Source organism: Podarcis raffonei, chromosome 10 (assembly GCF_027172205.1).
Source record: "Podarcis raffonei isolate rPodRaf1 chromosome 10, rPodRaf1.pri, whole genome shotgun sequence".
NCBI classification, from domain to species: domain Eukaryota; kingdom Metazoa; phylum Chordata; class Lepidosauria; order Squamata; family Lacertidae; genus Podarcis; species Podarcis raffonei.
The window spans coordinates 27682805-27693385 of record NC_070611.1 but is presented as its reverse complement, the minus strand read 5'-3'; the positions used below and the strand labels follow the sequence as shown (position 1 = coordinate 27693385).

General features: G+C 45.1%; 1 protein-coding gene across 3 annotated transcripts in view; it reads left to right on the top strand.

The window, feature by feature from the left end:
- Nucleotides 1-4819: 4819 nt before the first annotated feature.
- The window catches only part of ADAMTS20 (ADAM metallopeptidase with thrombospondin type 1 motif 20), an 81642-nt gene continuing 75880 nt past the window's right edge, over nucleotides 4820-10581 (top strand). For 2 of the 3 annotated variants that reach the window (XM_053404741.1, XM_053404742.1), the window contains exons 1-2: nucleotides 4820-5401; nucleotides 6815-7161. In XM_053404741.1, coding sequence (XP_053260716.1) covers nucleotides 5311-5401; nucleotides 6815-7161 — 438 coding nt within the window. In that variant the 5' untranslated portion in view covers nucleotides 4820-5310. Of the gene's footprint in view, nucleotides 5402-6814; nucleotides 7162-10581 lie in introns of those variants that run through there. The other variant, XM_053404743.1, reaches the window with a different exon arrangement.

Genomic DNA, 10581 nt, shown 5'->3' with positions numbered 1-10581 from the left:
GTGTTTTGTGTGAAGCAAGTCTCAATTCTCGTGCAAATTCTTTGCTTTCCACACATGCACACTTAGATATATATGGATTCTGCACTGACCTGTATTTCCATCCCCTCCCCTGTGTAGCTGAAAATTCCCGCCGGCTGACATAACAGCTGTACAGTGCTGAAGGAGATCCAAAAAAGGCTGAAGTGCCATTCTCTGGTTGCTGTTTCCAGCCTGACAGCATAAACGAAGTAACCATTTGCCAGCTTCTGATTCTCTGCTCTTGGTATCTGCTTACAGTACATGACGATTGCAGGGCATTGCACATCTCACACTGAAGCAGGATATCTGAGTATTGAGAAAACCTTATGTAAGATGTTAAGATGTTGTTACACTGCTGCAGGTACTATTGCAGGTATTAGTGTATAATGTGCACTCAAAATACTAAGAATCTACATTTCATGGAGTAAATACTTCTTTCATACTTTTCTGTATTTTTTTTTTTAATGAGGAACATGCACCTGTTCGTTAAACCAATTTCTTTTTGTGCAATTTGTGAACCTAATAAAGGACAGTGCATTTTAATAGTCCTAATATCACTACAGTGGTACCTCGGGTTAAGTACTTAATTTGTTCCAGAGGTCCGTACTTAACCTGAAACTGTTCTTAACCTGAAGCACCACTTTAGCTAATGGGGCCTCCTGCTGCTGCCACGCCGCCAGAGCACGATTTCTGTTCTCATCCTGAAGCAAAGTTCTTAACCTGAAGCACTATTTCTGGGTTAGCGGAGTCTGTAACCTGAAGCGTATGTAACCTGAAACGTATCACTGTATAACAAACTGCCTATATTTGTTTTTTAAAATTTTAATAAAAGAAGGCTGGCTTAAAAGGTTAACATCCCCAATAAACTAAAAGGGTGATAAAAAAAATAGAATGTTAAAAGATTTCTTGAGTTTTTGTAGAATGGGTTGGCAACAGTTTTGCATCTATCATACTGGAATGCCAGACTCAACACCTGTCTCTCTTTAGAATTTATAACCTGCCCCTTCATTCACATGAAATTTGAAGTCATATATTTTAAGACTTACAAAGAGTATGCATTTTTTTTAAGGTGAGGTTTATGCACACTTTTTCTTTACTTGTTTTAGAAGTGCAACCTCTACTTGAATTGCTCCTATAACCTGTATTTCCCCAGTGGTAACGCCTTCAAATTCAGTTACAGTTTGACTCAATTACCAAACATCAAGCGCTGGTTATTCTGACTGTAATTCAACTTGCAGCGTGGACAGAAGCAGGAAGCAGGTTTATTACTTCTCTGCTTGCACAGAGTGAGTTCTTCCCTACTTTCGTCTCTAATCATAGCAACACATTGTGGGATAACTATGAACCAGTGTTTTCAAAAAGGGGGATATAAATCTGGAAGAAACTATGGTGGTTTACTCCAAAAAGCCAGAGAAATGTTGACGGAGCCAAAGAAAAGTAGGTACTGCTTTTTATCAATCCAACAGTTTTTTCCTGGTAAAATGGTAAGTATGGGTAGATGTACCTACAATGTGTCAGGCTGGGAATATTTCTTTCCCCCTTCAGAGAACTCCCCCCCCCAAAGCTACTAGGGCTAAAGGACTGAGTACTAGGATACAATGGTGTCTTTGTAAGATGCAGGGGAATTTTAAGTGGGAATCTCCAGGACATTCATTTCAGCATACATCACCACTGAAAAGGTCTAAAAATCACTGCAATTTTGACTGAAAGGAGAAAGTATGAATAAGCACAGATTTTGTTTTTTGATATACAGGCTTTTGAAGGAACTGGCATAGGCACATCATTCCATACATTTCTAGTAGACAATGTAAGTGGATGGATTCATTTCACTGCCGCTGGAACTATTTTCTCAAAGGCAATTCTTTGTTAGCAACAACAATATGCATGCAGATTTGAAGAAACGGAAAACGTTTCCTCACCAGAAGTTATGGTTCCAGGATGTGTAACTTGGCATATTTCTATGGATTTCATCAGACTAACTTTGTTTATAGTAGCAATCAATTTCTACATAGTCAAAGCTATGAATGTTTTTGTATTTTACTTCTCGCTAGAATAATTACAGAGCAATGGATTTCTCATTCCCTCCTACAATGAACGAATGGGGAATGGATTTTGTAAAAAGAAAGAAAAAAATTATTTATTGATCTATGGAGAAAGATAGTACTGTAATAAGTCTAAATTCTCCTTCCCTTAACTGTGTTGCATATTCTCATCCCTGCTGTTGAAGAATAAAGCTGGAAGACAGGCTGGCACTCTTGTGGAGCAGAGCCTCCTTGGTAGCTGCACCACATCTGTAATTTCTCCTCCCTGGGAGGATCATCTAGTGGGAAAGACCTGGTATTAATCCCTAACACAAGGTGGGCAGGGAGGCCATGCGCTGGGATAGGAATGAAAAGTGAAGCTCCCTGCTCCTCAGCTGACTGGCGTGGATCCCTTGAAAGTCCAGTTTTGATCCCCATTGTGGTGCACTGGAGAGGTTTTACCCTTCCTGTTCAGTGTGCCACAATGGGGATGAACCATCATTCATCACTCATCAGATGATTCACGTAAATATGGGGGGGGGGTTGTCTTCCCAATTGTTGTGTGTGAGGTATGGAGGTTAAAACTTCTCCATCCAGCATACCACGATGGAGATGAAAGTCAGACCATCCCTGCCCTTCAGCAGATCAACACTGTTGAACTGGGTAGGCACAGATTTCATCCTTATCCCAGTCCATGGCAAATGCTGGGAAACAGATTGAGAGACCTAGCAACCAAACTAGGCCCACAGACCAAAGGGTCCTCCATCCCTTACCTAGTCCAATAGTCTGAACCATCTGACAAAAACTTTTTTGGAGCACTATAAGAAAAAGTGTCAATGGTTTAATGTTAAAGGTTTGAGAATATTAATCCACATTGTGTGCATAGTTACTTGCCTTAGGTTAATTCTTAATTGGTAAAAGGTGGGATATGAAAATCATGGACAACCCAAAGATTATATTCTAACAGCTGTGCATCACTGAACATAACACTTTCATCAAATATCATTTATTTTAGGGTATCAGTTAAAAACTTGTCCCTTCTACCTGGCAGCAATAGGTTATAGTTGAAAGTCCTCATTTCAGAACATTCTTCCATAAAACTCCACTGAACAAGCATCACTAATTTGCAATATATGATAGCCATCTTCAAATATTGAAAGGGCTGAAACATGGAAGATGGAGCAAGCTGTTTTCTCCTGCTCTGGAGGGTAGGACTCAGTCCAATGGATTCAAGATACAAGAAAGGAGATGCCGACCAAACACCAGGAAGAACTTTCCGACAGTGACAGCTGTTCAAGAGTGGAATGGACTCCTGTGGGAGGTTGTGGACTCCCCTTCCTAGGAGATTTTTAAGCAGAGGTTGGATGACCATCTTCATGGATGCTTTAGTTGAGATTCCTACACTGCAGGGGGTTGGACTAGATGACTCTCAGAGTCCCCAACTCTACAATTTTACGATTATTTATTCTTAATTACAGTACTGGCAGGAAGCACTGTGTATTGTCAGCCTTAACTGACACTGCTTTTAAATGAAGAAGTTATTGCAGGTGTTTATTCCCCCCCCAAAGGTACAGTAGTACCTCGGGTTAAGTACTTAATTCGTTTCGGAGGTCTGTTCTTAACCTGAAACTGTTCTTAACCTGAAGCACCACTTTAGCTAATGGGGCCTCCTGCTGCCGCCGCGCCACCAGAGCACGATTTCTGTTCTCATCCTGAAGCAAAGTTCTTAACCCGAGGTACTATTTCTGGGTTAATGGAGTCTGTAACCTGAAGTGAAAAGTAACCCAAGGTACCACTGTATACAAGCTTTGGTGGCATCATCACAGTGGTGATAATTTGTTGGGGGGGGGGAAACCTGGATTCAGCCCAAAGTATCCTATCCCATCCCAAGATAACTGACACCATACTTCCTCTTGGAGGTGTGCAATATTTTGAGGACTATCAGTTTGAGGCATTAAAAAGAAACAAGAGCCAATTAGATAAAAGGCAGAAGATGGCACTGCATCCTCTTTGTGTGGGCTACAAAACTGCTTCCCACAACTCTGCCTCGCAGACTCTTGGAAGGATGGCTGTGGCTTCTGAGCCAATGCCACAGAACTTACAGATAACAGGATACCACTGAATCCAGGCCCCAGCACCTTGTGTTTTTTTTTTAAATAAAAAATCCAGTAGCAGACAAGCATCAACCTAGAGTGCAGCCCCCTCTCCTCCCTAAGCATCTTTGCCCAGTCCAGTGAGACTTACTGCCTTACTTTGGGGGTTTGTTCTGGCTGCCTTCTATGGGTTTAGGACTGCCATACGTCTGGACACTACTGGGATTTCAAAGGCGGAATTGACATTTGGGAGGGAACTTCCCAAAAGTGGTGCTTTGTCCTGGAGTTCAGGAAAGTCAATCAAAAATCATGTTTTTTTCCGCGCCTTTCCCTTTTAAAACGCTCAGCAATGTCCGTGGTTTCCTTTTTTTAAAAAAGCGTTCAACAATTTTGGGGTCTTCGTAAAAACTTTCGGGGTGCCCTGATTTTTTTCGAAATATGGCAACCCTAGAACCCAACTGGGATTCGATTTCTCGTGCTTTCTTTTCCAGAACTTTTTAGGTGGATTTTTGCAACGGGTCCCCTTTCTATTGTCCTGAGGCTCCCTATAAGCAGGAATAAAGAACCGCACGCCTTGCTTACAGGGCCGGTTCCTTTCCGCCACCCGCCTCTGGCAGGCCAGCCGCGCAACCTCCAGCCCGCTCCGTGTGCGAGAGCGAGCTGAGCGCGAGCGAGTCGGTAGCGCCGCCGCCGCCGCCGCCGCGACTCCTCCAATCGCTGGTCAGGTCCCTGCCCCAAGGGGGCGGGCAGAGTCTTTGATGTCGGGGGTCCCGGGGTGGCCGGAGAGTCCGCGAAGCTGGCACCCTTCCCTCCTTGCGCGGCAGGAAAGAGCGAGGCGGCAGCGGCAGCAGCAGCAGCAGCTCTGGAGGGAGCGAACGTGGAGGGGAGGCGGCGGCAGCGGCAGCAAGAGGCAGCGGCAGCAGCAGGGCGCGCCGAGCCGGCAGCGTTGCCTTTCGCGAAGAAGTCCCAGGCGAGCGGGGACGCCGGGGCGGAGAGGAAGAGGCGGCGGCGGAGGAAGAGGAGACGCGGCGGCTACGGGCGCAGGGCGGGCGCCGCGGGAACATGAGGGAGCCGCGCCGTCCGAGGTCGGCCCAGCCGGCGAGCGGCTGCAGTAGCTGCCGCGGCCGCCGCTGAGGCAGCAAGGAGCGGCGCCGGAGGCGTTTGAGGCAGGCGGAACCATGCGGGGTCCGGAGGGGTTGGCGCGGCTGCTGTACCTCGCCGCCCTGCTCGCCGCCAGGACGTGGGAAGCCCGCCTGCACCCCAAGCAAGGTAAAAGAGCCGGCCGGTTCGAAGAGCGCGCCCGCCCGGGCTCGGGCACCCGCGCGAAAAGCCCCGGCCACTCGCCTCACGCCCCTCTCCGCCAGCAGCCGCTTTCTAGGAACCCGAGGCTTTGGCGCTGCGCTGGCGAAAGAGGAGGGACGGTGGCGTGAGGCGAGCGCGCGTGCGCAAGGAGCCTCGCACGTGCGGGAAGAGCGCCAGGCGCGCGCTGAGGCGAAGGCAGAGCCCGGGGTTCGCGGCTGGGACTGGGCGCTGGTCTTTTTCAGGTGCATTCCCGCCTGGAAGGCTTTTTTCTCCCCGTCCTCGTACATGGTTACACTGTGGCAGATAGGCGTGGAAGGCTTTTTTCTCCCCGTCCTCGTACATGGTTACACTGTGGCAGATAGGCCAGAGCAAATAACATTTCAGGCACCCATAAGAAAAACATTTGTCCTGGGTTGTGTTTGGAGTTAGTTATTCAGTGGGCAAAGAGGAGCAGTGCCTGTTTCCGCTGGCCTTCTGTTATTCTTGCATGGACGTCGGGATTAATTTATAAGCTCCTGAGGAAATAACATTTTCTCAGTTTCATATCATAGGATGTGTTTTGGAATATGCCAGACTTTCAGTGTTAACTCAGCTAAGTTTTACTCAGGGTCAGCCCACTGGATTAGCATGATTAACTTAGGCTCGTTAATTTTTAGTATGTGTACTCTGAGCAAATTTTAATCAATTAGCACCCAATGAATGCTAGAAAGAGCCCTGGGATTTTGGACTGGTTTTATTCATCTGGTGACTTAACATCATCATTATTCAAGTTTTAAAATGGTGCGTAGGAGCATAGCCAGAAAATAGCCTGTATTGTATTGTTAGGAAGGTCAGGTATGAGTGAAGCAAAAGCCATTGTTTTTGCCCTTTGTATATTGATGATGCATGTATTGCACCATTGTTAGTTTCTACATCTCTTTCAAACCATTACGACCGAAAGATTGAGTCATAGAATTGGGCCGACTTAGCTTATTGCTGTCTGCACCAGGCATGGCCAAACTTGGCCCTCCAGCTGTTTTGGGACTACAACTCCCATCATCCCTAGCTAACAGGACCAGTGGTCAGGGATGATAGGAATTGTAGTACCAAAACAGCTGGAGGGCCAAGTTTGGTCATGCCTAGTCTACACTGACTGGCAATGGATTGCCAAAGTGCTTGACCAGGGCTTTTGCCCCAATCCTATCTGGAGTTGGTGCATGTGCAGATTATTTGCTCAACCTCTCTGCTTTCAAAATGGCAGATTGTATTGCACTGGTTTCCCCAAAGAATAGGAAGTCTAGCCTTGTCTCTTCTGGTAGGCAGTAGCCTGTGATGGAGCCCATGCCTGTATCAGGAATCTGCACCATATTCAAAGTGTGTACCTTTGCTGCTTTGTTGCAGAGACTTTGGTGAAACATCTGCCGTCTTATGAAATAGTGACACCCACGCGGGTGAATGAATTTGGAGAAACTTTTCCTCATACTCACCACTTCAAAAGGAGGAAAAGGAGCATGGAGACAGGTGTGGAACCCATCCCTTTCAGGACTCACTACCGCCTCAGTGCCTATGGACAGGTTTTCCAGCTGAATCTGAGTGCTGATACCAGCTTCATCGCTCCTCACTATATTGAAGTACATGTGGGGGCCACTGAAAGGCAGCCCCCCTCAGATTTGCGCCACTGCTTCTACCGTGGGCATGTTAATGCACAGGAAATGCACACAGCAATCTTCAGCATTTGTGGTGGCTTGGTAAGTACTGTGTTTCTTTCATTCAGGTTTGTTCTGTCTGAATGGGAGAGCGGACTTGTTGGACAGCTGGCTGTTGAAGTGGAGATTTTATGGGTTGCTGACCATAAAGGAAAGAGATTCTGAAGCGCTGTTGGCTTCAAACAGAGATGATACTCTTTGGCATACATATATGGTGCTTATATATAATATCTACATTGACCTTAATGGCATTCTGTCTGATATCATGAACTTTGTAAAATGCAACAAAACTGTGTTGCGGTCTGGGATTCTGGCAGTCTTTTTTCTCTGTCCAAAGTACAGTATGATGCTGGAATTCAGCAGAGTATACCTTTTCCAATGGCACTATATAGGGTTGCCATATGACCTCTTTAAACAGCGTCTGGGCGGAAATCGGTTAAATGTTGGAAATCGCATAAATGTAGAAAGTGTAGATTTTGGTTAATTTCATTAAAAATAGCTGAAAAACTTGTGTTTTGTTTTCTGAGATTTTGCAAACTCAGAAGGGATGATAAAGAACCGTTGCAGCATACACGGTGTGTCACTTCATTTCAAGTTTCGTCCGTCCTACTCACTAGGGAAAGTGCTCCCCGCCACTAGCAAATTGCAAGGCTTTATTCACGTATTTTTTTTTACAGATTGGAAATTAAGGCTGAGAAGTGATGTATCCAAGACCATGCAACAGCCTGTGCTAGGGCTTGGAAGCAGAACTCTCTGGTCCCATGTGCTATCTGCTATCTAAAAAGTTACTGTGTTGCCTATGGGTGTGATATTTGAGCACTTTCTACAGCCAGCTAGCCCTTCTGAGCCTAGATTCGAGTCAAAAAAGTGGATTCATCATCTGCTGCTGGAATAACTCAGGTCTTTTGAATTTTAGCCCGTGTTTCATATTTCCAGCTATGACTTAATTTATGTCCAGATCTACTTTTAGCAATGTCAACAGATTAACTAACATTTTAAGTTCTTTTTAAGGAAGTTTGTTTGAGATCTGAGCTATGGAAGACTGAAACTCTTTGAGTGCTGGAATCTTGAAAAGAATGGGGGAATCTAGCTATTGCACTTTTGTACACTTTTTGACATAAGGCTTTACTGGTACATGGATGAATGGAGTTAAATAGACTATATTCTGCAAGCCATTTAAACCTACAAAGGCATTTCCACTGTGAGTTCCAGCTGTGTTTTGCTGCGATGGTACTTAAGGCGAACAGAGGGTTATGGAAAGGTCCATTGAGCATGTGTCCATTGAGGTCCATTGAACATATGCTATTGAGCATGTATAAATGTCCTGTGAGTCCAGTTTTTGGCCACAGAAGGGCTGCTGAGAGGGGATGGGTCAGTGGCAAGAAATCCCCATGCATGAAAAGTGATGGGGTAAATGCAAAGGGTGAATGGATTGTATCCTGTGTAATTTCTGTTGAAATGATTGGCTTTCTAGTGTTTTAACTGTTTCCTGAGAACCATTTGGCTCTTTTATTGAAAGCTATTTATATTATTTCAGGGACGCGGGTGGCGCTGCGGTCCAAACCACAGAGCCTAGGGCTTGCTGATTGGAAGGTGGGCAGTTCGAATCCCCGCGACAGGTTGAGCTTCCGTTGTTCAGCCCCAGCTCCTGCCCACCTAGTAGTTCGAAAGCACGTCAAGTGCAAGTAGATAAATAGGTACTGCTCTGGTGGGAAGGTAAACGGCATTTCCATGCATTGCTCTGGTTCGCCAGAAGCGGCTTAGTCATGCTGGCCACATGACCCAGAAGCTGTCTGTGGACAAACGCCAGCTCCCTCGGCCTATAGAGCGAGATGAGTGCGCAACCCCAGAGTCGTCCGCGACTGGACCTAACGGTCAGGGGTACCTTTACCTTTACTTTTGTTTATATTATTTACAAAAAACCCCTTTATTTATTATTGGTATTAATCACATTAGGATTTCATTTTATTTAGTGTTATTTCCTAGGAAGTAGAACTGATGGTGCAATTGGTGCTTAATCTTTACACATGTTTCAGTAGTTGTTCTAGTATCTCTTCCGGCCCTTTGCTGAAGTGCATTTATGGCTCAAAGTGTGTTGAGATTTATGATCTAGAGTTATGCATATTTAAGATGTGAAAATTTGTGGCTTGCCGTTTTGGTTTGTTTCCTGAGTACTATTCCAGCCCCTATTTCTCAATTTCGTTTTGGCAAACCTGCTTACTAAGAGATACATTATGAGCATACTGTAACTTCAAAATAGGATATTGCTGTTGTGGTTTCAGTTTGTCTTATTTGTTATAATTTAACAGTGTTGTATCTTCTAGCTTCACTGTTGCCTATTATCAGTCAACAAAAAGAGATTTCATAGAAACATAGAATTAATAGTTGGAGGGGACTTGGAGAGTCATTTAGTCCAATCCTCTGCAGTGCAGGAATCTCAGCTAAAAAATCCATTACTCCCAGCACATTTCTGAGCACAATCCAAAGTGTTGCTGCTGACTTTTAAAGCCCCAAAGGGCTTCGGCCCTGTATACCTGAAGGAGCATCCCCATCCCCCATCATTCAGCCTGAACATTGAGATCCAGCTCCGGGGGCTTTCTGGCAGTTCCCTCATTGTGAAAAGTGAGATTACAGAGAACCAGGCAGAGGACCTTCTCGGTAGTTTTGCCCACTCTGTGGAAATAAACAACTACAGTGGTACCTCAGGTTAAGTACTTAATTCATTCCGGAGGTCCATACTTAACTTGAAACTGTTCTTATCCTGAAGCACCACTTTAGCTAATGGGGCCTCCTGCTGCCACTGCGCTGCTGGAGCACGATTTCTGTTCTCATCGTGAAGCAAAGTTCTTAACCTGAAGCACTATTTCTGGGTTAGTGGAGTCTGTAACGTGAAGTGTATGTAACCTGAGGTACCACTGTATCTGACTTCTAGAAAACATCTGAAAGCAGCCCTGTATAGGGAATTTTTAATGTTTGATGTTTTCTGTACTTTTATAATTTGTTGTAAGCCTCCCAGAGTGTCTGGGACAAATAACATAATCATTACCATTATCATTTCATTTTGGGTGAAGAGAGAGGCAGCTCCACCTTCTTTCTGTCACCCAATAGCATTTCTCCATCTTCTTCACTCAAGGGACCTATTGCTTGCTTGCTTCTTCCTCTTTCTTTGAACGTAGTCAAAGAAACCCTTTTTATTTGACAAATCTGGGTCTGCTACACAGAAAATCTGTAATTATCAACCTACTTGTAACCTCCCTTCCATGCTTCTTAATACAGAAGTTGAGAAATCGGGGTGGGAGAAATGCTAAAGGGTTGGTAATGGTCTCTACCCATGACAGATACCCCCCTCACCCTTGTTCTTCTTTCACAAGGCAGCAGAAAGCTTCTCAGCATACTTTAAAGCTGCAAGAAAAACCTAGGACACAGGTGTGGTCCTTGGCAGCCAGGACTCTAACTCTGGCT